This window comes from Buteo buteo, chromosome 10, assembly GCF_964188355.1.
Source record: "Buteo buteo chromosome 10, bButBut1.hap1.1, whole genome shotgun sequence".
Taxonomy (NCBI): Eukaryota; Metazoa; Chordata; class Aves; order Accipitriformes; family Accipitridae; genus Buteo; species Buteo buteo.
In genome coordinates this window covers 5,432,824-5,460,660 of record NC_134180.1, presented here as the reverse complement: position 1 = coordinate 5,460,660, position 27,837 = coordinate 5,432,824, and the positions used below count along the sequence as shown (strand labels likewise).

Sequence of the window (27,837 nt, the reverse complement as noted above, 5' to 3'; positions counted from 1 at the left end):
GATACGACAGGAGTCCTGGGCCCCTTTTTGGTACTCTGAACAGTCAGCTCCTCCATACGAATGAAAACATTAATGAACTTTTTAAAGGACTGAAGGAAAGAAAGAGAGCTGGATAGGGAAAGTAGAGTGGTGAAAACAAAAGAGTTGGCACACAAGCTGGCAGCAATTTAAACTTGATATTCAACGTATCAAAATATTAGTATCAACATCTCAATCATCTAAGTTCTGGTGCTACATGTGTTTATAATATACATGTGTTTATAATATATTTAGATTCAAATAAAAGTAAATAAAGACATCGCTAGATACTAAACAAGTTTTAAAAAAGAAATAGTGTCAGAACAAAATTGCCATGGTCAAAGGAATACCTCTAATGTGGGTTATAAACTGCTAGAGCTGAGATTCAAAGGACCATATGAGCAATTTGCCCCTTAGACAGGACACCCTGGCAGCCTCTTACATGGTGAGGACACAGCAGGACTCCGCAGCAAGAACTGGCTTTCGACAAGTTTCACTCTGTAATCCCCTCTGCCGGGTCCCAAATACCAAGATCCAAATCTCAGAATGGAGCCCACAATAAAAAAGCAAGAGTGTCTCCACAGAAATGACTGGAAGGGGCATAGTACAAAAACTCCAGGTGGGGGCTTGACGCAGACTAGAAGAATCTCTACTTTGTGAGAAACATTTAATTCAACACAATGAATTACAAGAGGACAGATTTACAGAATAATAACCATAACAGACTGTTCAAAAAGGAAAATAATTTTCACTGGCTGCAGTACCAGGTAAGGTTCCCCAAAGCAATACCTGGTAGAGCAGCAGCAAAGTACAATTCAGTCTTCTTGCAGTACTCCAAATGAGCAATACCAAAGAATTTTGTATTTTCAAATCTTTCAAGAAAAGAGTTAATACAGTATCAATCACTTTGGCATGGGATATTTTTCAAGGAGCTTAAACCTATTCAGATCACTAAGCTGCACTACTCCCAAAGGCTATTACTTTCCAGGCAATTCCCCTGGTCCCTTGCTGTCACTGCTAATCATTCTTACATGATAAAGGCTCTGGGAGCTACTTTCTTCCCCAAGTTTTGGGGTACCAACAACTTGTACAATTGGTTAGTGGCACAATATTTAATCCACCACTTTATACTGTACTCTCAGCTGAGACATCCACGCATGAATTATGCAATGGATACCCTAAGACTAAAATAATTTTGCAACCTAGTCAACACATTCTCCAAGCTATAAACTCTCATCTTCCTCCCCTCTCCCTATCCTCCCTCCCCAGATAAATCCATTTTTAGCCACAAGTTACCCCAATATGCTCACAGACGTACTAGAAGAGACTGAGGAATCAATCAAGGTACCCATGGTGAAGCCAAATACTTATAAACACATTAAGGCAGGTTTCACATCATTTCATTTTTGGACACAAAATGCTGGTCACTTCACTGCACATGCAAATAAGAAAGATTTAATACTTAATAAAAAGCTTTAGATTCATTTTTAGATATCAATTATAGAAAAATCAACCTTTTTCCTTTCTTGTTTTAAAAGAGGTCAGAACATTACTGCACACAAAAGCAGATGTGTAGACACACCTATTGGAATGGATCCCCGTCCCTCTGCACACACAGAAACAGAGGTCAGGGTTCTTGGCACCAGAAGAGAAAGGAGGAAGGTTTCCTCATTGTCAGTCAGAAATGAGTCATCCTTCCATTCCGAGTTGAGAAGGTCCTTCTGACCTGACTTAAACCAAAGCAAAATATACCACAGAGTGGGTATATTTATCTTCAGAACTCTGTTCGGCTATGCTCAGACATACACACAACTCCGTATCAAAAACATGCACGGCAGTGCATTCAGTGTGGTGCTGGAACTAACTAAAAAAACCAATTGCCATTGATGTAAGACCAATTCCTCAAGTGTAACTTCCCCTACTAATCAAAACCTCAGGTGGAAGAGGCACTGGCAGTTCATCTCTGAGACTACACTTCCAAGACCAATGTGGTCTTTCGAGGAAAAGGAAATTCAGCGACCCGAATTGACATATGGAATGACAATCCACAGCATAAAATGACCTCCCGACAGTCTGGTACAAACAGGTAGCCTACAGCAGAGTAGCCAAGGAGTGAAACAGCATCTCTCCCACTCGTGTTAGAGAGAAAATTGTTTCTATGGGTCATTGTTAAAGGTACTTTAATAGAAAAGCTTAAAAATGTATCACCTATCAGTGACCCACAACAAAAAAAAAAAAAAAAAAGAGACAGGAAATTTGGTTCCTAGTATTTTCCCTCCCACCATTTTATATTCCTTTATTCCCTCCCACTTTTGCATTCCCGATTACCCTACCCCTTTAGAAAAAGGAAGGGGAGTAGAGTTTAGTCAAGTTCCATCTTCAAAACTACCCAGCAATTAATGAACCATCAGCTTCTCAACATTTCCTGAAGTGTACATCAAAATGCTCATAGGTACAGTTGGATTGTTGGTGCAATTTACTTGGCAGACACTCTTGGCTTTGTAAATAGTTGTGCTGACCCTGCTGATAGGGTTTATACTGGGAATTCTTAGATGGAACTCCCTAGAAGAAAGAGAAAAAAAGACCTTGTAAGTCAGTAAGAACTTTTTATATCTTTATAGCAAGTAAGCCCTTAAAAGAATAAAGCACCATTGCCATAACATAGCCATTTCTTTATCTCCTGTTTTTCACCTTCAGCAGACAGTTTATTCTGGTTCTTTGCTGTTGCCAGACCTTTGTAGTAGAAAGGAATGCAAGATATTCACTGTCCAAATAAAGCTACTGTTAGTGATGTGGTAAAACAGGAAAATAGAGAGAGCCCAGATATAAGACGGAGTCTCCCAAAGGCCAAATAGATTTCACATTATAATCAACCTTCCAGCCTGAAGGATTGCTTAACATATATCACTCCTCCTTCTACCTGAAATACAGCTGCCACTCCCTCCAAAGGGGCTTTTCTTTTCTTCTGCTATTCATCCTAAAAATTCCCTTTTTCCCCCCTCCACATTCTTGATTCTTGCCTCACAGGCTCTGGAGTATACATAATGAAGCACCCAGGGTATTGGCTATCCTATTTCAGCAGCAGAACACTAATTGCTTTTCTTAGGCTAAAACTTAAAATGACCAAAAATTAAAATCAGTGAGTTCTGTTTTCATCTCACTGCATGAGCTCCAGTGACGATACATACAGTGCTCCTGGCTAGGGTCACATCAAGGAACACAGCAAGGAAAAACTCTGCTTTGTAGCACAGTGCACTGTCACTATCTAGTGGAAAATACAACATTTAAGGGAATTCCTGTCGGTGTATCTTGACCTGGCCTTATGTATACGCTTTTTTCTGCGCTGCTACACAGTAATGATTCATTATTCAGAGCTATTTTGGTTTACAAGACAATAAAAAAAAATTCTGAGCGCACCTTTAAAAAGTTCCACCACACAAGTGAAAGTCAGAGGTATACTTGAAAACAAGAAGCAAGCCCTTTGTGTTAATTTTAAGGGATGCACAATGTAAAGGCACATTTCTGTGAATCCGGTAGGTACTACTGTTACGCTATCTTAAATTTTTCAAATGTTTCCAGATTTTGAATATATACGTTCTTCTGTAACCTTCAGTTTATAAATTCCCACCACATATAAAGTTTTTTAGCAAATTCCCTCTTTTGATGGACAGGTTGCCTTTTTCTAACAATCTGCAAATATTATTTTAAAAATTCCACAAACGTGCCCTCCTCTAATGTAAACTGCAAGAAATCGTGTACTAAAAATGCAAAAGTGAGAGAGGCAGGGGGAGAAGCTGAGTCCATAAGGTGGCAGTTGTCCTTTCTGCCCACAGTGTCCTCTTGTCTATCATAGGAAGTAATAAATAAATAAATAGGGGGGAAAAATTGACATTGCAAGACAAATACATTTTTAAGAACTGATCCACTTTCAAGACAGAATCCTTCAAGCACTTACATACACATTCTGGTTACACATTTAGACCACCTGACACAGGCATAAGGCCCAGAGCACTCCATGACAATGCAAGCACTCACCAGACATCACACACATCAAAATATTTGATTTTTTTTCCCAAAAGCATGGCTACTACAGCTTTGAAAGTACATGTTAAAAAGCAAAGACTTGTCAATATATACTAAGATTCCTTCTGAAACATTTCTGCGTTCAATGAAGTACAGTTTAAGGTGAGAAAGGATGCTATCACATTACCTGGACTATACATTCTCCATCTCCTGGTCATGGTCCTGCTCCTCCTCCTCCTCTTCCTCTTCTCCTTCTTCCTCGCCTCCTTCTTTCTCTGAAGGTGCTTCCCCATCTCTTGCTATTTCCTCCACATGGGCAAGCATGTCAGCCATCAGAGCTTCCTCCAGCCTCTTTCGCACCTGCTGCACCAGTTCCTCTTGCTTCCTGCCCCAAATCAACGAACATCGACATCAGTCCTCAAAGCTGCCTCTTTCAAGAGAAAGGAATCTTAAATCCCTCATACATGAGGCTGGGCAGACAAGCATGGCTTTGAAAGAGCTCTCTGTAAGAACTGCATTGTAAAAAAAATTGCCTGGCATTATACTGTAAGTGAAGATGAAAGAAACACTTTAAAAAGTTGTCCAGTATTTCCTATTACAAGTCCTTAGCATTGACTGCACAATTTTTAATTCTGCCTGAAATTCGCCTAATCTAGCAGCTGACTCAAGATCTTTTTTTTTTTTTTTTTTAAAAAAATTCCTAGCACTAATATTAATTCAAACAAGAAAAAGTCAGGCTACCCTGCTCAGATCTCCAGAAATGAGATTGGAGAAAATTAAGTTTCTGACCATTTCAATCTTTTTGCTCATTCTCCTTTTGAGTCACAACCTTAAATTCTACAGCTCCTTTTCTGTCAGTCATAGTAAAGAAGTGATCAACAATCAGCAGCTCATGGGACTCCTATTTCATCTCAGCCACAGGAAATCACAAAGTTATAAACAGACCATTTTTCCTGGTCATTCATATATAAATCAAGCACAAAAAAAAGTTATCCTGTAATTCAAAAAGATTTATCAGTCGAACAGTCAAAACAAGTACTACCTTTAAACACTGTTAATGAATGCAAAGTAGCGTGCTTTCAGATTAGTGTCTTCAGTATATTCAGTTCTCTATCAAGTGCTTAAAGTTGAATTTGACCAGTCTTGATTTAGCAATATAATTAATTACTGAAAGCAAGCTATACCTAAATAAATTGCATCCTTGTTCACTGCCACCGCAGCAGTTAGTGATTTTATTTGGTCCTGTGCTGACACACAGTAAGGTGAAGAGAATCGAAATGCACTGTTCAGGATTTCTCCAATCCCTTCTTTGCTTAGAGGCGCCTTAATCGAGGTTACTCAGACACCTTTTTCAATAAAAGCAGACATACTCTGACATGAAAAACAAATATGAACCTGAAACCTCAGAGTAACCATGGTCAAAATAAAAAATAATGGGCTTTAAGTACATGCCTGTATGAGAACAGCTTTGTGTAACAATTTTTTTCTACCTTGTTCCAAGACAGTAAGTGATATTTCTATTTAATACCTAATATCTTCATCTGTCACCATAAATGCTTTGCAAAGTGGCTGTGAGGTGTTTAGCCAAACTCCAGGATTCTTCTCTACAGCTGCGGACAGCTGTCCGGTGATAGGCATAGTGCTAGTGTGCAGAGCACTAGCTATAGCAGAGAGAAGGGTTTCATCAGTGCAACCAGGTCCAACCCCTGCAAGTGGGAGGAAAAGCGATAATCAACATTGCACAAGACAAAGAACAGCAAATCAGGATAACAGGCATTATTTAAATTTTAATTGCAAAGCACATACTGTCATTTAGAAAGGTAACACAACATAAATCTCAGTCCTAAACACTTCTAACAGCACCTGTACAACTCTCTCCAGGGTTATTTAAACCTAGATCAATTCCTCATTCTGTTACACAAGAAAAACCTAATTGGGAATGGAAGCTGTTTCCATTCTGCTTCTGGAAAATGAACACACACACACACACACACACACAAAAAAAAGTCAAGAAGCTTTGCTTCAGTATCTCCTCAGGACAAAGGGCACCGAGACTTCCAGTCACAGTACTAACAGTTCCTGCTGAAGCAGGAATGGTCCACAGCACTGACGAGCACTGGAGAACAAGGAGGTCAAACACAATACCTTCAGATCACCGCTGATTGGTATCAAAATGCCACCCCTGGAGTTAAGGGCAGACTCTGATTACCTTGTAAACCTTTTGGAAGGTCCATTGTTTTCACCAGCTCCTCTGCAATGTCAAAAGCATTCAGTCCACTTAATTTCTTCTCCCAGAAGAGCTGACATCAAAGAAAGTGTTTATTGGCACAAAACAGAAATGGAATTGACAACTACACAAAGCACCTGCTTACTATCTAACGGGGGCAGAACACTGCTGCAGACAATTTTATATTGGATTTACTACAAAAGGGGTCTGCCACGTCTGACAGTAAGGAACAATCCTCATTACCAATCAGTCCCGCAACAACTCTGTCCCGATTTGCTGCCTTGACAGAGACCTTTTCTTCCAGGGACTGGTACTTTCACCGCTTCTGAACTGGAACAGCAAGGCGAGGCTTGCTGGCTTTCATTTAAGTGCACAGAGTGTGGGACAGCCTTTTTTACGCTCCTATAACTCTCCTGCTGTGTCACACATACCACAGAAGTTAAGGAATGCAAGAATTGTATCCAAGCTCTTCCCAAGGTAAAGCATTATTTTATTCCTCTCTAGCAGTTTCTCATGGGAACAACCATATCTATCTAGTCCTTTACTGTATTTTGAATCAGGTTCTCCTCAAGCTTAAGCACACGTGAATGCACCGTTTGGTGGGAAGTCAGATACTTTACCTAAGATACACCTTCAGCTCTCAATCTACATATATAAGGATGATCAATGAATAGCTGGAGTACCAGTTGTCTGGCAAGAAAGCAATTTTATCTAGGTTTTGAGAAACTAAGAATTTACCCCAAACAGTCCACACATGGCCCCTTTTCATGCCTGTCAAAATCTGAGTGCAACTGAACCCACGTTACTTTTCCAATTACCAGCTTGCAACATGGGGAATAAGTACAGTGACAGCCAAAACACACAGGCTGGATATTCTCTAGCCTATGACTTTCAAATAGGTGAATTTTAAGCCAGCGCATGATGGGACTTAGCACTGCTTTCAAATTTTGAAGAAACATCTGGAGTCTGCTGACCAGAGGTTAATATAAACTGCAGTCCAGTAAAATACTTTAAAGCTGTAATTTAACAGACTCTTAGATGTATATTGCAAAGAAAGACACAAGAAAGAGCAAGTTTGCCCTATGATACATAACAGAAAATGAAATATATAAACCAATACGTGTATATATATTATATATACAGTATATTTATTTTTTTATATATACACACTTATATACATAAAAACCTCTAAAGTACCTTCTCAGAAAACAGACTCCAATGTTGTCATAAAAAAGAAAAAGGATTACATAAGGAAAGCACAAGCAGAGTCTAGGAGGCTGCATTACAACAAGTAGTAACATGCGCAGCAAAACTACACAGGTCAGATTACAACATCTTTGTGTACTGGGGCTGATCTCTGCTGTCTAATAGATTGCATTCACACATCAATCTGCACTCACATATCAATCTCTTCCACAAGAGGGATACAAATCTTTATCCAGCTCAGAGTTTTGCATATCAATGTCATATCTTTAGTGTCCTCTTTTATTGTCTTAATTAGCCAAGGGGTTTAGAAGAACTGCAACAACACTATGAACACACATGCTCTACTTCCTTAGAAAACCATGCTAAAACCCTAGCAACCTGTTAAAAAAAAAAAAATCCCCCCAAAAAACCCACAACAAACCAACCACCAAAACGAACTACCCAACTCCATTTCAAATAGAACCTCTCTCACACTTTTCATTGTAAGAGATGGGTAGTTTATAGGGTATTTTTAAATTTTATTGAAATCACTTTGCCTCTTGGAATGATGTATTTTAATTCCACCAGACTTGCAAGAGTTTAAAATGTACTGATAATTGATACTGATGACAGCATCTGAACAGACTAATGAAGCTGAACATCTAGTTTCCAAAAGTTATAAAGATGGACTCACTACAGGAAAGGATTCACAAAATCCCTGGTGTGAGCTCTGCAGAGGAAACAGGCTGTCAGCTCTAGGTAATATTAATGAAATGAGAATGCCTTCCAAAGGCTGCTTTGAACAGGTAAATCTTATTCTACCAGTGCCCAACTTCAAAGCCACACTTGTCCTAAGCATAGTTTTTGCATCCTTTCACTAGATGAAATTAAACTGAAAGATTTCCTTTAATTTTGGTGTATTCTCTTTTTGCAAATACACAGTATGATATGAAAAACAGTTTGATTTTGTAGTAATAATGACATTCCATGTGAATTTATGACCTTATTCATACAGGTAGAGTTAACTACTACTGACACACGCATCTGAAAAAAAGGCCCACGCAGGGGGTACAATCCTTCGCACTACATCAGAAACACCACATTGTATGTGGTCCCTACAGGAACAGGGATTTCTTGAAACACAGAATTCTGATACAACTGGAACATTTGACAGTGATTCTAATCACAATGCAAATGTCCCCTGAAGTGGTTACCACGTCTGCCTAAATTTGTAGATAACACTTCATTTCAGCATTAAGGAAATGAAGGCTTAACTACAGCAGAATTGTGATCTAAACAAAGGTTGGAGTTTAGTTATAAAACACAGTGCAGACAGCATATTAACTGTATATTGGAAATGGGTTTTGTTCTGATTTTAAAAGCTGGCAGCACTGTAAGTTATTGTTTCTGAAATATCAGAGACTTCAAATTGCCACGGACTATTTGTTCAGCATCACAAAGTTAAAGTGGTTTATTTTGGGACACTCCCAGCAGCAAAACCAGGATTTTCTTAGTTCTGGAGAAGCAGCTACTAAGCTGCAAGCCTTACCTGCCGGGGCTGGTCCACAGCTTTCTGAGGATCACTCTTCACCTTATTGCTGGGATGGTTTGTGATTTTTGTGACAGGTTGTTTGAATATGGAGGCTGTCTGTCTGACAGGCAGTGCTGTGTTCAAATCAGGCTTGCCCTAAAGATTTCAAACAAAAGGAGGGGAAAAGCCCATAAAAATATTTTCAATTTGCTAAAATGCTACTACAGCCATGAAGATGTACAGAGGGGAAAAGAAGAGTTCATGGACTTGAAAACTTGTCTGATCTCAAGCTATATGAGTTGGACTGCTAAAAATGCATAACTACCTTCAAATCTTGCCTTAGACCTATCAAAATTAAACAAAGTTTTCCACTCTTTCACATCCTACTTAACATACTAGCCTCCTCTCATTCTAGTTTATACACATTGGTTTTATCCCAATTTTGACAGAATTCAGGAGTCGGAATACTGAGTTTGCACTTTGAAAAGTCATTTGTAGATCACTAAAACAGAAGACTGACACATTTGTAATAATTAGAAAAATTATGAAGTGGGATTTAGAGACCATTTTGTGAATCCAGAAACCATTCTAAACCTTTCTGTTTCAATTCAGTTGTGGACACCAATAAACAAATCAATACAGCTGGAACCGTGATCACTTTTTTTACCTTCAGTTCTTAACAAAACTTAGTTTTTAAACGGAGCTCATAACAAACAAGTTTTCACTACATAACTGCATTTTATGTTAGTGGAAACACAGGAAGACCATTCCTCATTCCCGAGATCTAACATGCAAGTCTTGAAATGGCTGTAGGACATACTTTGTTCTTGAGGATGCAGACACTCCGTCTGCTTAACATATTTATTCATGAGATGTAGAAAAGATGTATTCAGGACAAATATCATTCTGAACCATCTGTATGCTAATCCATTTATAAGCCAGTGATAACTACATGTACATTTATTGAAAGGTTTGGGCAGCATTTTTAGCCTATGAGATGTGTGTTAGCTGCTGGTCTCTGCAGCAAGGCAAGTTTCTTTTAAAATATCACCATAGCACCTAGCGCTGTAAGTAAACGTTCCAATCACTCTGATGATGGTGATTCTTGAGTGGTTGACATATTTAGAAAACAAGCATTATGCTATTTTCCACATTTAATGTTTAGGTGCATAGACATAAGCTTCTGGGTTCTGCAAAAGATTTTAGCATCTGATAAAGATACTTAGAACGACATGAGCCAATCTATCCAGACAGGCAGTATACCAATGTCACTGTAATCTTGACTAAACCTTAACAATAAAAATTAGCAGGTGCCAAACACAGACTCTTTTATTTTGTTCTACAAATAGGCCTTGCCATCCTCTTGCCTCTTCAGCTTTTTGCCCGAAATGCATCCCCTCTTTAAATCAAATCCAAAGCCAAGATACCAGCACGGCCTATGGATAGCTCCATGGAGTCGCTCGCTTGCAGGAGGCTGCGTTGTTACCTCGTTCCTGCTGCCCCAGGCCACTCTTCCCTCCTCTCCCAAACCAAATGCCAGAGCAGAGCAGAGCTGCTGCACAGTCACAGGAGTCAGCTGGAGAGTCAGGGGTCTGGCGGAGATCGCACTGGAGAAGGTAATCTCACACTCCAGGGAGGGGAAGAGAAAAAGATGCCAGCCCTCCCTCCAACCATTCTGTTCAGAAGATTTAGCAGTACCGCAATATTCTTCCATGGTATCAGCACCCTGGAAGAATCAGTGAATTGCAGTATTTGTCCAACACCCCATAACAGAGATGTTATCGTCCTCAACTCCAGTTTCACACATTAATTACAGAATGCTTAATTTTCACGCTATCACAAATACTATTCTGAGAGGCAGTCTGGCCAGTACAATAGCAGACAGAAAGGGGAAAGCTGCCACTGCATCTTAGTCTTACTTTGGCTTGGTTGGAACAGTCATAGCGCATCCTCTGTCTGTTCTTGTTCATTTTATTCATCAACATTTTTCCTGTGCGGAAGTCAAAAGTGCTCAGGTCCATCGAGCTCCCCAGGTAGCGCGCCAGCTGGGGCTTGCTTCGGAACTTTTTACCACTTGGGCTGAAAAGAAAACACAGAAAAGAAACAAGGAGGGAAATTAAAACCCTCTGAACTTCAATACCAGTACTCACTGCAGCTCAGGAGAGGCTATTTTTATTTCCTTCATGAAAAACAATGTGTGCTGAACTTCCAAGAATGAAGCTCACATTAAACTCTAAATGGATATTATTGCTTTCATATTAACTCCTTCTTATGATTACTGTGGAAGAGACATGAAGTGCAAACCATGTTTTTACGTTTTTATACGTAAAAAGGAACATTCAGACCAGGTATAAATGAACATAGCATAATTCACCCAATAACCAACATGGAAGATATCAGCACAGATGTATTTATCACTCAGTGGTCTCAAATAATAAATGCCCATTTTCAAGCATAATTTCTTCTCCCAGGAGTGTTACATTTGACTAGCACCACAAACATCTCCTCCGACTCCTTCCCCCCCCCCCTCCCCCCGCCCCTTGAATAGCACATTCTGGTTTGATTACAAGTCTTTGGTAGCATTCCGAACACTTAACTTCAGGATTACACAGTAGCAAGGAGAAAGAACAGAAGTTAAGGGCTGACAAGCTGCAAAGCAAAGGTTTACAAAGCTTTAATGATACAAAGATAAAGGTCAAAACCTTGGAAAACTTTCCATTAATGGCAAAACTGAAAAGAGATTCTTTTTAAACACCTGGTTTCACATGAAAGACTACAACCTGGCAAGCAGGCACAACTTACTCCAACTCCTTGTTGTTTTTTTTTCTTTTTTTTTTAATACTACAGCATAACCTTTTGCACTACTACAAAAAGCAATGCTAGGCAAGCTCTTTTATTTTTTATGCATAAAGCAAAAATAAGTCAATGTGTTATGACTGCAGTGCAGAACTATACAGACAATAACCACAAAGTATTCTTCACATTCTCATTTAGCATAATAACAACACCTCTATTCCCTTCATTTCTCTTACTTCTGGTTTTCTGCATCTTGCAACTTGCATATTCAATCTTAGTACCCATCTAGTAGAAGCTCACTCCACATACATCTATCATACTAAACACACGTTAGATGGGTGAAAGGCATTTTAAGACCAAAAATGCCAGTTTCCACCCCATCCCTATTTATCTATTTTCTTCTTTTAAAGAGCAGTTAGTAGTGTTAGAACATTTTTTTCAGCCATAGTGCATGGAAGCAGGGTGATCTCCTCCCTAGCCTACCAATACCCTCTGCTCTCGATGTACCAAGGATCTCATTTAGCAGATGTACAGTCACATCCCAGTGAGACCTCACTAATGGGTTGCACATTGTACACGGTGGTGGCACCCTTGAGTTCCACAACTCAGTCCAGAGCAACCTCACAATATCGAAGCGTTGAACTTCACATGACTAGAAGCAGTACCTACATATTAGAGTCCCTGTTTTCTGTACTGAGGAGAGAAATGGTATCAATGCAACTTATACCTGCTGGAGACAAATCAACATCAATGATGTTCAAATGCTTTCTGAGGACAGTTGGAGCTCTGTCATTAAGGTTTTCTTCTGTTATTCCTTAAGCCAGAAATGCAGGCTACTTGTTGCAAGGTTTCTACTTGAAGGCCAAGAATAACTTGAAATAATAAAGTTGTCACAGGATGAGAGGAAAGAAATACTACTATTTCAGCAGCATAGACCCCACTACCACAGTGGTGGTGGTCGCGGTGATAAGGTACTAACAACCTGTCTAGAGTCTTCTCAAAAGAAAAAACTCAAAGGAAAAAGCCTCTTTTCAACACATTATCTGCTTCCCTGAAGCTTTTATTAGGGGAAGGGTCTGAAAAAACAGCATTAAGGGTAGAATTTCTAGTGTGGGACAGTGGTAAAGCAATTAGTCCAAGTCAGACTCTGTATACAAAAAAAAAAAAAAAGATAAAAAACAGAAAGAGCCAAAGTATTAAAAGGTCTCCAAAAAACTGAGAGACAAGGTTAATATGAATTATACTAAACTGAAATCTAAAAAAGTCTCTCAAAGGACTTATGACCAAAAGGTTGTGGTCATCCCCCCCACAGCATCTGCTTAGCAAGCTCCTGGCCCCGATTGCTCCCAAGCTGCTTATCTTGACCCGTATCTACTCCCTGCCACCACCACTGCTCAAGCATGAAAGCGTTCATGCAAATGCACAGTTAACCAGATGGGAAAAATAATCCATCTTTAGAGGGCAGGGAGAAGAGGAGGAAACACTTTATCACTGATTATTCCTCAGCTGGAGCAGTTCAATACGGAGCTGCACAAACACTCGGGCCAGAAGATGACACAGAGAGTAGGAACAAGCAGATAGGAACAGAGACTGGGTCCAGACTCAAATTTGAAACCACTTTTTAAAAATATAAAAGGGAGTTATATGCCTCAATCCAGAAAGAATAACCAACTCCAGCAGCTTTTAGGCCAGAGCCATTGCTGCCATCAGCAAAGCCAAGGAGAGAAACTCTTACTATATGAAGAATACGACACTGCTTCCTCTTCCAAGATCCGCAGCTCCAATTTACAGTTTGGTGTCCTAGTAATTTTAAAAATAATACATTACAGTGAATTGTGCACTTAGAAGTGCAGCATAACTTCCAGAACAACAGAGCCCAATATACTCAGAGACAGTATTTTAAATGAACATAGCCCTTCAGCTTTTTTGTTTAGTATGTGTTCTAGTAATTTTGCCATGGATCTGAAAAGCTGCTCAAAGTCCACGTATGTCTAAAAAAACCCACCTGAAATGACTCAGAGTCCTGTCTCTTCCAGGGGAAGCTTGGCCCAAAGGAAAAGCACTGAAATGTTCAGAAGAAAAACTTTTATTCTGATTATGTCTTGAAAAAGGCAATACCATACCAAGCTTCTCCGAACAATGGCAGACCGGGAAACAAAGCTACAACTGAAAGCTGACAGTAAACTTGCTTAGTAAACACAAACAGAAAGGAGGTGGCTGGTGTGTTCTGGAGCTCCTGGGGTCCCTCTGGCAGGAGCGTGCTTGGCAGGATGCAGCCATTGAGGACACCTACAGACACCTAAGAGGATCAAAGGAGGGGGTGGGGGGGAGGCAGCCAAAAAACCCACAAAACTTGAGCAGCAGGATTGCTTGCTGCACATCACAAGGCACAGAAACAGTAAACCAGCATTTATGAATTCTGAACATCGTTAAAATGCTTGGGTGCCCTTTAAATGTCACAACTTACGAAATATACCTCCTTCCACTCCAGAGCAAAAGCTTTGCTCTGCACTCCTGTTTTTGATAGACAAAGATTTTGAAGAGACCCAGAAGAGAGACATCTTGGTACAAAGCTGCAAAACCCAATCTCTTCTAAACGCTGCAGACACCAATACTGTGAGTGCGCTGTACTTGGTTCCTGAATTAAGGTCTTTCACACTTCACCATGTTACGAAAAGCAAGGCAACTGCAAAGTTGCAAACGATTTTACATGCTCGTCCATCAAAAGCTCCAACACATTATCTGCTTGCGCAGCCTGCCTCGGCACTAACAAAACGGACCCAAAGAGGACCGAGGGGTGGTATGCCCAAACCCAAGCCACCCTCATTTGTTATTCACAGACTTTTTGGGTGCGGATTAAGCTGAATGCGTGGCAGGCTATTGAAGGGCCAGGCGCTGCCAGGTGCCCGCTGGTCTCCATGTGCAGCTCACCCTTTGTTTCCTGTCTTATATTCTTAAGGAGAGACCGACTGCAAGCCCAGGCCCTCTCCCCTCCTCCTTCATTACACAAGTCTCCTCCCCTCCGCTCTCCCCATTTAGCCTACGCAGGATCTGCACAACTTGGAAAGCAAGGGACAAAAGACAAAAAAACCCTGAACAAACCCAGACGTCGCCTGTCTCTTAAAGAAATGGAGACAGGAATAACCTACATAAAAAAGGGTGATCAATAGCGTATGCCCAAAGCCTCATTTCCTTGGTGGAGGGGTGACGGGTATAACGTAAAATGTTTTTCCTTCTCTGTTTCAATCGTGCTCCCTCCTGCACGGAGCTGGGGAGTCACAGCCCACCCCAGCCTCCTTCCACTGCACTTCTCTCCCCAGCTCTGCTCCAGACAAAGCCCGGTGCTGGGGCCCTTTTTTGGGTGCCGTATGCCCCCCTGACACTGCTTCCTAGGGAGAAATGCGTACCTGGGGACACCTCACACACTGCCACCGTTCGTCCCCCTCTCTCGCAGCATCTTCACGTTATCACTGGCTGCAGCATCTGCATCAACCCCTGCCTCGGTGGTCCCACACTCCAACAACTTGGTTATCCCAGGACGGGCTAGCATAGACATACCCGCAGCTTTCACCAGCGCACATAAAATAGCACTGGCGTGAACAAGCAAGACCGGGTGACTCCTCCAGCTGCCATAACCCACCCCACGTCTTCACACATCCACGCAGCGGCATCTCCCCATCCTTCCGTAAACGGGTGCCCTCAGCTCTGCACGGAGCAGCCGTGGGGAATCGAGCTGTCCCCTGCAGTATTTATGGGCACATGGAGACCCCGCACTGCTACCAGCGGCAGCGTGTAAGGGATGCTCCCTGCCCCGCAGGGCAACGGGATTGTCTTTCTTCAGTAACTTGGGGAAAAAAAAACCCAACCCCAAAACAAAGAACTTTGATACATGCAAAATCTCTCTTCATTTCCAGAAGCACCCCACGCCTAAACAAGAACCCAAGTGGCAGTCCCATAACACAGGAATGAGCCCAAATATAACCAGCCATTTTTATAAGGCTTATCTCAAACATCATGAGAGCTTCCCTGGGGGAACTGTGGGTAAAAATGAACAACTGAGAAAGAGCAAAGTACAGTCTCAGTAAAAGCATTGTCCTCCACAGCCTTTTTTTGGGGGGGGGGGGAAGTATGCAGACCAAAATATACTTGGGTGGGTGTTAAAAATCTTTTCTTCAGCTTTTTACACAGGTAAGAAATTCACAACAAAATAAGCTTCACCCAAGAATTCTGTTAAGTTTTCCAGAGCAGTGATGTCAACAACTCCTCGAAGCAGAGACGAGCAGTGATCCCAAACTTCTCAGACACCTGGTCATCAAACCTTCAGCAGAAAAATACTATGAAGAAAAGCCGCACAAAGCAGCACTAAATTCTCCTTCCCCTAGGTGAGAACACTGAGTTTGAAGAGAACCTTTGCAGCCAAAACTCTCTCAAAGGCAACCCACCACTTTCACAAAATCCCTGACACGCTTCCCTTCCTGAAATCCTGCACCTTTCCTGCTCGCTCCGAATTTGGCCCACAAGCCCCACCACATCAGCTAGACACCCTCTTGGGTTTCCCAACTCTTAAGCCACAGGCAGATGAGAGAACGCACTCCAGTTAAAAAAGTTCTGCACAATCAACAGCTGGTAAGCAACTGAGGTTATAGGACTGTTTCTAAAAATCTGCCCAGGGACTTACACCTCAAGGAGGGTTTAATTTCCAGCCAGCAACCGGCTCGCACAGACTCACATCTCACGGGCTGAACATACTCCGCACAACCCATTTGTCTTGTTGCCCAAAGCAGAACTCGTATTCAACAGAAACCTTCATGCAGAAAGCTTGTGCTGCCAGTGCTTAGGGTTACAAAAGGAAACCTCCAATAGAAAGCACAGTAGCCCTAAACAACAGTTCGCAAAAGCAGTAACTGCCACCCCACCACTGATCACCTCGGCTCAGCATTAATTCTCAAGGCTGGTTACTGCACATGAGAGTGCACGCACGCAATTTTCCACAAACACTTACTGCACCTGTACATTCAGGGTAGCTGGACATAAAAAAATCATCCAGGTAAACAACAGGCAGAAATAGCAGAGGTATTAATAAATTGCCACACACGTATTTTCCACTCTGAGGTAATGCAAAAATGCAACAGCAACCAAAAATTAGTGCAGCAGGGCCCTATTATACCTTTGATCTCTGTCCAAATTGATATAAAGGGAAAATCCATTATAACTTGGGAATAAAAATAGGATACTTATCCTTTCTCCCCCTCTACTTTAAGTTCAGCTCTGAGACTGCAACTTTACAAATAAAATAAGTTCTTGGAAAAACAAGGATCTTTTAAGCTTTCAGCTGCACCTCCTCTAGCTGCTGCCCGTGGTCTTTTCTTCTCCCCACAGACTCCAAGCTGCAGCAGTGGAGCTGGCACTTCCAGCTTCATGCTCTCAAGGATGGTATTTGCTGGTTCACCTAAAACCTAGCACAGCATGCTTTTTTTCACAGCCATAATCTGATTTAAAAAACGAAACCTAACACATGCAGAAATTGATCGCATACATTTTGCGGACTAGAAAGGCCAGATAAGGACACCTGGATAACTTCTGCTACGCTCTTCCAGCTCCCGATGGACCTAAGTTTCACACATCAGCTTGCCGGTGCACTCAGGCTGCCTCTTATGGGTGCAGGAAGGATCCATATGGCCCACCTACAGCCATATGAGACATACATTGATATTAATAGAAATCCTCCAGGCAGAGCAAGCATCTCCCCGGCCGTATGCTTCCCCCAGCAGCAATACTCACAGGTAACACATCCCCAGCCCTGCCCCTGGACTCCCATCTATCGCAGCAGCCGTCACCAAAGCTTCTTTCTTCACCCTACCCCAAATTCCTTAATATACAGAAAAAGCAGCAGATACGAGCCCTAAGGCGGCAGACAACCACTCCACCGATACCCTGGCTACTTCGCAAACACCTTATTTATTTGACATTAAAAAAGTAACTGTCTTTCCTCGGCATCAGCCACTCCGAACAGACGAGGGGGGGGGTCCCGAAAGGCCACTGCCCCCTTCCACGGCGCTCATCACCTCACGGCAGGTCTCTGACAGCAAGGCGGGGTGCTGGCAGACACCCCCCCCCGGACCCAACGCACGCCCCTACGGTACCTCTGGATACAGGTACCCGGACCACCCCGCTACCTACAGCCCTACCGGCCCCCACGGCACGTCCACGCGTAGCGACAGACGAAGCCGGCGCCTTCCCCGGTGTCCCGGCCTCCCACCGGGCGGCCGTCTCCTCCCGGCACCCCGCCGTAAGGAAGCGCGGCCCGAGCCCCCCCCCAACCGGGCCCGAGACCCCCCCCCCACCCCCCAAACCCCGCACCCCGAGCCAGAGGCGCCGCAGCCCGGCTGAGCTCTCCCACCTCTTCCGCTCCATGGCGGCCCGGCCCGGCCCGCGGCCGCTCCCTCCTGCCTCCGGCCGCCGCCGGCTCTTCCCGGCCGCCGCGCTCTCCTCCCGCCGGCGGCTGCTCCGGACGCTCCCGCCGCCGCCGCCGCCGCCGCCCCCCCCCCAACCCACCCCCCCCCCCGCCCCGGGAGGCGGCGACTGCGGCCGCGGCTCGTCCCCGCTTTCCCGCCCGCCGCCCTCTCCCCGAGCGCGGCCTCCGCCGCCGCGGGCGCCCGCCGGGCCCTGGCGTCGTTCCGCGCTCCGCCGGGCCCTCCCGCCTCCTCCTCCTCCACGCCGAAGGCGGCCGCTCCGTTCCGCTCCGCCCGCCCCCGCGGTTCCGCTCCCGCCCCTTCCACCGCTCCCGCCTCCCGGCCGCCGACTGGATCCCTCCGCCCGCGCACGCCGCGGTAGATATAGTCCCTCCCCGCCGCCTTGCTCGGCGGGAACCCCGGTTCCGCCGTACCTCCTCCCGGCCCCCACGCACTGCCCACCCCCCCCCACCTCCTCGTCCTCCTCCTCCCGGCCCGGCCTTACCCCAGCGCCGGCCGCCGCGGCCCCCCCCGGTGTCCCGGCAGCGCCGCTTTGGGCATCTTCCCCCCGCGCCCGCCCCGGCCGGACTGGCGGCTCGATCCCGCGCCCCCCCCGCCCTCGACCCCCGCCCCGTCCGCCCACTCGCGCCCCCTGCAGCCCCGGACCCGCGCGGCAGCCCCCAGCGCCGCGCGCCGGCGCCCCCTGCCCTGCCCCGGGAAGGGGAGTGGGGGGGGACACACGGACGACTTAGGACCCCCCCGGATCGCCCACCCGGGACGCGGGGCTGGAGAGCGACCCGCCAGGACGTGGGGGTCGGGCACACAGCCCCACCAGAGGCAGTCCGCGTCCCGGCGTTACCACCCGAGACCCTGCGTGGAAGAGGTGGCCTGCTCTGCCAGACCCCCCCCTCTCAGAGGGGCTTTTTTTCTGAGATGGCTTCTCTGGGTTCACCACGCACGATCAGGAGCAGCGCCCCGCGTAGCGCCCGTACCCCTTTTCCTGGGGCAACGTCCAAAAAGAGATCCGTACAAAAAAAAAAAACCCACCCAACCCAACAAGAAGGAGGAACATCTGCTCTGGAGGAGACGGTGTGAAGACAAAGCAATGAAAAGTTTTTCAGGAAAAAGCATAAACCACAACTTATTACGGGTGGCCAGGTCGCCTACTGCGGTACCCACGGGAGAGGGGTGCCTGCCTCCCGCTGCCGGTTAGCATCTACCTGGAAAACCCCGGTTGGATAACGTGCCACCGAGCACCTGCGTTTCGGCAGCGGCATGTTCCTCGCCATTACAGCATCCACGTGCTGAAAAACACCGAGCGCCACAAGGCAGCCTTCCAAAGCGAGACAGAGCAATTAGTTTTCCTTTAACGAACAAGTGACATATAGGGTTTCGTTCAGAATCCCGCACGGACCAGCAGTCCTGAAGTGATCCCCATCGGACTTCAGAACAGCAGCGTCCGTGGGAGCGCGCCCAGATCTGCGGCGGTCGGCAGGGCTCGCCGCTCTCCTGGCCACGTACGCGAGCGCAGCTCCAGCCACCACTCGGTTCTTCTGACGACAAACTTACTTAGTCTATTTGAGCTTCCAGCGCTTCCTCCAGCCCACATCTGTGCAACAAGCTGTCGGTAGTTTTACTTATTTTTTTTTTAAAACAGCTCCCTCATTTGTTTCAAACTCCCTTATTTGGAAAGCAGCAGGGAGCGCGAGGAAGGATGCGAGACGCGCGTCGCAGGCGAGAGGAAACCCAGAGTCCCCCACGCACGGGATGCGAGTTGTCCAGACTCGGGGTAGGAATTGAAAACGACTTCAAAGAGCCGGGTGCGCCTGTAGGTGTTGGGTTGCATTTGCTTTGTACAGGAAGATTTTTATATTTAAGATATGTGACGGTGGGGATTTTGTCTTTAATTTAATCAATACGGAGCTTTCTGTTGCCCTGAAGGCACTCCATCTCTCTAGGGATTGGGTTTGGTTTTGTTGGTTTGTGTTTAACATTGTCTCCTTCTGGGCTCGCACTTATGAAATATGTTGCCCTGCTATCGCTGTTATTTCCTGCAATGTTGAACACACAGATCAGAAAAGTTCTAATCACCAGTATTGATCAAAACACATTATTTTTCATAAACACACGTATTTTTCATAAACTTCCTCCTTTTCTTGTAAAAGAAAAAAAAAACCCTCACAACCCAACCAAACTCATACTATTCTAACCAAAAACTTGTGCTGAAATACAGCTTCTTGATTAAAAATTAAGTGTATAAAGGGAAACTGAGGCACAAAGGGATGCAGTTTGCTCTTGTTTAGCACAGCAAATGGGGAAAGTGGGAGCAGAACTCAGTAAGGGTGAGACTGCAGTGCTGCGCACCTGAAAGCGGAGCCCTAACCCTCCCCAATGCCACGAGGTAACCTACTCCATCCCGCTGCTGACTACACCTCGGAGCAAAACCAGGTGTAGAGTCCTGCCCACATCTCCTCCCTCTGCTCCAAACCACCAGTTTGGAGCGACCCTCAGCACCAGGGGTGGCAACCTGGTAGCTCTCTCTTTCATGCTAACCACTTGATTGTTTCCTCTTTCACTGATTAAAATCAAAGCCACAAAACAAGAGTGAACCTTTCACTGAGAAATGAGATCGTGCAAGATGCGCCGTCCATATTTGGGTGCTGCGTTTTGAGAAAGACATGGAGTGACTGGAAGCAAGCCAAGAGGAGAGCAATGAAAATCATCAGCTGTCTACAAAATGACCTGTGAGGGAAGAGGAAAGAACCAGGGTTGTTTAGTCTCGAGAAAACAGCTGAGATCTCATAATAGCCTTCAAATATGTAAAAGGGAAAGAATTACCGGGCTTGTATTGCAGGAGGGGAGAGAATTTCTTTTTGCCAAACATGTAAACTGAGAAGTTAAACACAGACGCAGACCACGTAGAGGACTGTGAAATCTCCCTCAATGGCATTTTTTAAGAATAAACTGCAAAAGCTGGGGAGTGAATCCTTTTGCGGGGTGGGGATGGACAAGGTGACCTCTTAAACATCCACTCAACCTCAAGCTCAGGGTAACAGTAGTTAGAAAATCAGTTTTCACTGACAGCTGGTGCAGCAACAGCTTGCAAAAGGAAAGACGTTTATTCTCCTAGGACTGCATGAAATGTTTGGGTAGAGACTATCTCTTGAGCCCAAGGGAAAATATTCCAGTGTTCCTTTGAGAATGCTGCCAAGGTACAGAGGATAAGGTCTTGCAGATATTGCCCCCAGCTGAAAGCGTATTCAGTTGCCAGAGAGTCCATGTTGTTCCAGGTCTAGCGGATAATCCAAAAAATCACCAAAATCAGTTGTTGTCAGCCATGGAAGCAAGCAACAGGATATCCTGACAGAAAAAACCTCTTCCATTTAGCCCTGCAGATAACTTTAATTGAAAGCTTTCTGCTCTGCAGCCAAATATCCCAGACCCAACAGAGGAGCTTATTTCACAGCAGAACTTGCCAGGGAGCACCCAATCTACCAGCCCCTGCAGAGGGACAGAATCCAAACCTGCTCCACGAGACGACGGCAAGAGAAGAGACCAACAAGGGCTGAATGCAGCAGACTGACAGTGCCGGGGTGGTTGCAGTAATGACTCCCTGTCCCATCTCCACTTACACCTTTCATGATGAAAGTAAAGTGGAGGTGCCAGCATGGACACTCAGAAGGAGCAGGCAGGAGTGCAAGCTTTCCTCTTCTGAGAGGCGGTTTTGAAGTTGCATCATTAACCCAGAGCTGAAGCTGCTTTCTGATTTCTGTAGAGCCAAAGCGCCGTGAGCTTGGCCGCCACTGTGCCCTCTGGTGGAACCCTCCAGGTTCTGACGCGGAAGCTTTTCCTCCTCTGCCAGGTCGTTGCCTTTTAACTAATTTGTTCACACAGTTAGTGTATATGACACTTGGTTAGTTCATTCTAAAAAATAATTAACTGTTAGAAAAGAGGCAATGCTAGGATATTAAAAATTAGAAAGATCACTTGTGACACTTGAACAGTAATTATGCAGAAGATATTTCTAACAGAGTATTTCTGAAGAGTGCTTGCTCGTGTGGAAGGAGGACTACTACAAGTTAAATCAGTTATACGCTAATCCTAGGGTTAATTAGAGACAAAGCCATCATTTGAAATGCTGCAGAAAACAAGCAGCTAAACAATCGCTAAAGGGCAAACAAATCCAAAGTCCGTACATTTCTTGCGGGGCCTGCCTGTGCAGGCAGTTGGTATTTTGAATATGTTTTTCTCCTTTAAATATCTTCCAGTCTCATCTGCTGTGCACAATGCTGTCACTGGGGCTTTGCTAAAGGTAACTCACTAATGAGAACTGCAGACTGACAACTTGGGGAGACCAGGGTCCTTAGACGAATGGGCAACACAGACCCTCAGTTCAAGACATTCTGAAGAACAGTCCCAGCCGTGGGAGCAGAGGCTCGCCCGCCCACAGGAACAAGACAAAACTAGGTCATTTCTGAAGTCAGCAGTAGCATATTATGCCTGTCCTGTCTAGACGTGTTAAACAGGTAAGTAAGAGCACAGAATCTTAACTGTTCAAGTCTGAACTTACAATCCTGATGACATGCAAGTACGGGCTAATATAATGTCCACTTTCAAGGCATATTTTGGCTGAAAATGGATCAATATCAATATCCCTGTATATAGCATAGGGCTGTTGTGGTCAAACCTATTCTCAGCATTTCATGGCACAGTGGCTTTGGCCTTTTGGGAGTCAGCCAGGAGTTCAGGAGCACTGCTGGAGCAGGGGACTGGGACAGACTGAGGAAATACCACAGTTATCCCATTACACCATAAGCTTCTGTACCATCCTATTGGACGTAGCAGGGCAGCAAAGGGAGTTTTGCATGCAAAAATTATATTCCCCACCCCACCAATTAATTATCAATGAGGTTGCTGAAGCAATGCTAAAGCAATTATTCTGTTAAATAAGCTGTTCAAGCATCCTGCACAGTGCCACCGTTAAGGCAGGTTTTCAACAGTTTACCGCAGAAACATCACTCAGAAGCCTTCTGCCCTGAAGGTGATACCCAAGCAGCACAGCTACTACAACTGAGATTTTTCCCTAAAGAGATTAGAACCTTTCATTACAGCCAAAAATCATAATGAGGTGAAATTTGGCACTAAACAGAGAGAAAACAGTGATCCTTTTCTTACACAGAGATACGTTTGTTTGCAAATTCTGGTCTTTGTGGAAAGAGCTGAACTTTGCCCCCTAAGTCTGAATCGTCTGCTGTGGCTTAGTGGCAGAGACGAGATCAAGAATAATCCTTGTACCTCCCTCTTCTAACAGCTAAAAACTTTTTCATCTAAAGGGCTCTGGTAGTGGGTTGTTTCATCACCAATTTAAGTTGACAAATATACCTATGAAGTCTAGATACCTATTATTTTCCTACTCAAAACCCACATAAGAAAGTAACTGAGCAGTTCTCTAAACCACTGGTTTTCACCCTGGTACACTGAAAGCTTCCCAGGGTTTGTGGACTGCCTTCCTTGAGCCCCAAGATTAAGCCAGGAAAGCTAGCCTGTTTTCAGACAGCACACACAGCTTTAAAATGGTGTGTGCCCAATCAGACAGTTTAAGGGGTCCACAAATTGATGTTAAAAAGAAAGAAAACCTTGCTTTAAACTAAATGCCAGGAATCTGTGTTACCATGAAACTCTGCAATATTGGCTATGAAAAATTAATTGCATGCAAGAGTCCACAGTTGCTACTGATCTAGGAACGATTAGCTTAAAATCAACACATCACTAAGAATAGTTCAAGAACTACAGCAGTATTAGGAATGATGAGCAACAACTGCCTGAGGACAAACAAAAGGCTCATCAAACATAGCATCCCAGCAGCCACTGGCTGATGCCCGAGGAACCAGCAGGAGAAGAGGCAAACACGTGGCAGGCCTTCCTTAGAACACACACTCAAACAAGCTGAAGACATAACCCCAACCAGGAATCTAGTCTAAAAAATGTAGACTAAGAAGGTAACACAAAAAACCAAAAATATCATTCACTTGGTTTATTTTGTACATCAGGTTTATAAATTACTCCCATTAGGACAAGATCTGCCGTGAAAGTGATCAGAGGAAGAGTACTAGGCAGGCTGGTCAGTGAAGTCAAATTTGTTCACAACCCAGCGGTCACAACTGTTCATGGGAGAGAGAGGGACACCACAACCTGTTGCAGAATCTGTATTGGGCATTTCAAATTCACCTCAAAGCAGGGTCTCAGCGGACGGATGGCTCCAAAACACTCTATCCAGCAATAAATTTCCTACAATAAACACAAAGCAATCATTAAGCAGTGCTTCCTGCAAAGTGCTACAGCAGCCAACACTACAGACAGATTTCAAAAGCCTCCAGGATCCAGGCCAGAAGTTTCTGTTACAGAAGCCAATACAGGCACCCCAGAACGCAGGCACGCAGGTCTACAGTCTCTTTGAAATGAATGACAGGCTACCATAGAAACATCCTCTTTCTCTATTCCTGTAGAGGAATATGCTCTTTCCAGATGATTTATGAACAATGACGCATCAAAGCTCTTGTTTCAAAACAGAGAACATACACTGTGGTCTCAGGAATGTACCCATGTTCCTACTACTTGGCTAAGACAATTTTTAAGTAAAGAAAGCCCTTACTAAGTACTTAATTGCCTCTGCGTAACTTGAGAGCTTTTCCACTGACTTGTCTATACAGTCACCCAAGATGCTACAAGTGCAGCTGACTTTCATGAGAAGTTTCTCTCATCGTTTGGTTACACAAAGGATTCATATGATACATATTTTGAAAATGCGGAAAACATGGTAAATTGTTTAAACTGCAACATGTATCTCTGGAAAAAGAGACTTACCAAAGTACTAATGATTTCCTTTGTGACTTCCAGACTCACTGATTTCCCTATAAAATACCCTGTAGCTTGAAGGCAAGTATCTTACTTTCATTTGTCAAGATTTAAATGCAACCGTTATTCTGACCAGAAAAAAAAAGTATTGAGATGTCTATAGTTTGCTCTGGACCTTTTCCTGTCAGCATCCTTTAACGCAAGGCAAAAATCTTCCTAACTCCCTTAAAGAACCACATTACATTGTGAAACATCCACTGCTTGCAAAATAATCACTTGAAAAACATATTCTTATTAATATTCTTTCTGACACTCTGTGAAGCCCCATTTATTTAAAAAAAAAAAAAAAAGTCTTGAACAATCAAATTGAGCAGCTCTGTTTTGGACCAACAATACGATTGTGCCCTGGACAAAGAGGACACATCAACTGTCGCATCCACACAGTGCTACTACTTAAGCTAAAAGATGCACAAACAAAACTTACCATTAGAGGGAAGCTTAGTCTTCAGTTTTAAACTTGCCACTGATGTAGGGAACATACTGAAGGACCAGCTTCCAGTCTGTGAACCATATTAAACCAGTACCAGCTACACCACCCCATGTAACGAGGGTGGGAGTCCTAAAATAGAGACACACACACGTGCAGGTAAACAACATTAATTCTCCACTGTGAAAGGTCTGGCAAATGCTCATTACCAAGGTACTTGGGAAAGTCACGTCAATCAAGAAAAAAGCTTGGCAGAAACCTTGAAAGAATCTCCCATCCACTTAAAAGTAATAGTCCCCAGGGCAGTCAAGATATTTTACAGGAAAGGTTGATATGCTTTTATTTAAAAAGGGCATTAGCAAATTAAGAAAACACATACTTATTTGTTTAACTATTCTACTCCTATGGCTTACGTCTCCTTTATTCTGGCCCACAGGCTGCTTCATTCTCCCTCACCAACCCTGCAAAGCAGCACCCGCTGGCACTGCGACAAACATTTACAGCTCTGAGACACTTTGAAGACAGCCAGAGCAATCCGGAGGCCAAATCCACCTCTGCCAAACCACCGCCAGGCAGACCCCCCCGCTCCCCCCGCCCCAGTCCGCCCCTCTCAGCCCTTCAAACCCAGCCCTGGCGCTGCTCCGCACCCGCTGGGCCGACCCCAGCGCACCTCGTACGGAACAGAAAGCGGCGGAACAAAGCGCAGGGGAACGGAGAGGGCTCGGGAAGCCCCTCAGGCTCCTTAGGTGCGCGGTGGGTGCCGCGGCCAGTGCCGGCGTCCACGGTGAGGGACGCGAGGCCTGCTCCGCACCTCTCACCGTGGACCCCGGGACCGGCCGCGGCCCGCCCCACGCCCCCAAGATCCACCGTGAAGGAACACCGAGGTCGAGCGAGGAACCCCGGGCCGGGCCTCACCAGTTCTGAAGGAGCTGGACGTAGCGCGGCCCCACCAACTTGCTCAGCATCCCGCCGCCTTCAAAGTCACCCCCACCGCGCATGCGCGGCCGCGCCGCCGCACCACGAAGGACCCCGGGCCTTGCGCATGCGCGTTGAACGGGAGTGCCCGCGGCGCTGCCTGAGTCAAGCGGCGTTGTCATGGCAACGCCCGCCCCCCCGGTCGTTGTCTCTCATGGCCCTCATGGCGCCGAGCCCGCCACACAGCCGCGTCCCCGGTCACGGAGAGGGGATACGAGCCCTGAGGGGATGGGCTGTCCCCACACTGAGCTGGGACTGCTTCTCGTCCCCCGTGGTGGAGTTAAGTGGCCCCTTTCCAGGGCAGTTTCCCCAGTGCCCATCAGCGCCTCTGCAAAGTCCCCTCGTCGCTGCCGCTCAGCCTCTCCCAACAGGAGAGGGAGTTTTAAGCCAGATTTTTCTCAGCAGAGGGTCCTAAATCCACCATCAATTCCATAACATTCTCCAGGCTCTGCTCCAAGCCAGCTCAGCTGCTTGCGTACCTGCAGAAAGTCCTGGGGGACATTGGAGCCCAAAGCACTCAACCTGCGGCCGGCCTGCCGAAGTGTCAGGGCTGCAAACGCTTTCCATGCTCCTCTGCGCAAACCTGTAGTAATGGTGTCGGGCAGCGACGCCAGGAGCCATTGTCTGCCCTCACACCCTGCGCTGGCTGCCAAGAGCCGAGATTCACAGAGCGGAACCTGTTGCAAAAAAAATCCAGCCCCTGCCTTTTGTCACCAGGGCGCAGAACAACTGTTTTATCAGCCCTTTGCGTGCCGGACTCAACATCACATTTCATACCGATGGTTCAAGTGTTTCTCTGCCTCGGTGCCAGCAGGGCGACACGGGTTGCTGAACCATGCAGACTTTTGGGTTCATTTCTGCGAGCTGTTTCCCCGCTGCCCACGCACCAGCTGGTGCATGAGGAAGTCAGGCGGCAGCTCCGTGGCGTGTGTTCCTGCAGGAAACCGGTGCCTCCGCCACAGCCACTGCGTTACCACGGGTACGGTGGGGGGGAGCGAGCCTGGTGAACAGCCTCCGCACAGGTTTTGCTTTTTTAATGTCTGTTTGGCTCTGTGGAGTCATGCACACACAGGAGAGTCTCAGCTTTCACTTTGCATCGAAAGTTTCCTAGATGCCAAAAAAACCCACATTAATAACAAAGGCAGAATAACTCAAAAGGCAATGAAAAACAGCTCGATGTTTATCTTCAGAAAAGCGTTGGGGTTTTGAAGGCAGTTGGGGGGGGCAGGTAATGTATCCTACTGCTTTACTCCAGTCAAGGCAGACAGGAAAGGATCCAGTAATACTA

General features: G+C 45.2%; 2 protein-coding genes across 6 annotated transcripts; both read right to left on the bottom strand.

Annotated features, from left to right (window-relative positions):
- Positions 1 to 249: 249 nt before the first annotated feature.
- Positions 250 to 18,347, bottom strand: MBD3 (methyl-CpG binding domain protein 3). 5 transcript variants are annotated; one of them, XM_075038214.1, is made up of 8 exons: positions 18,181 to 18,347; positions 13,786 to 13,842; positions 10,904 to 11,063; positions 9,003 to 9,140; positions 6,251 to 6,341; positions 5,570 to 5,747; positions 4,229 to 4,426; positions 250 to 2,580 (listed from the first exon to the last, which is right to left on the bottom strand). In XM_075038214.1, exons 1-7 carry the CDS (start codon positions 18,192 to 18,194, stop codon positions 4,234 to 4,236), a joined length of 831 nt encoding a protein of 276 aa, XP_074894315.1. In that variant the 5' UTR covers positions 18,195 to 18,347; the 3' UTR covers positions 250 to 2,580; positions 4,229 to 4,233. The 5 variants fall into 5 exon arrangements, with proteins under 5 accessions (XP_074894315.1, XP_074894314.1, XP_074894317.1 ...); XM_075038213.1 differs by having other exon boundaries at positions 13,786 to 17,464; positions 18,181 to 18,317; XM_075038216.1 differs by lacking the exon at positions 18,181 to 18,347 and adding an exon at positions 15,188 to 18,052.
- A 5,904-nt stretch (positions 18,348 to 24,251) lies between these two features.
- UQCR11 (ubiquinol-cytochrome c reductase, complex III subunit XI) lies at positions 24,252 to 26,589 on the bottom strand. Its single transcript, XM_075037493.1, has 3 exons — positions 26,490 to 26,589; positions 25,572 to 25,706; positions 24,252 to 24,520 (listed from the first exon to the last, which is right to left on the bottom strand). The coding sequence occupies exons 1-2, from the start codon at positions 26,570 to 26,572 to the stop codon at positions 25,586 to 25,588; spliced, it is 204 nt and encodes a 67-aa protein (XP_074893594.1). The 5' UTR covers positions 26,573 to 26,589; the 3' UTR covers positions 24,252 to 24,520; positions 25,572 to 25,585.
- Positions 26,590 to 27,837: the final 1,248 nt, after the last annotated feature.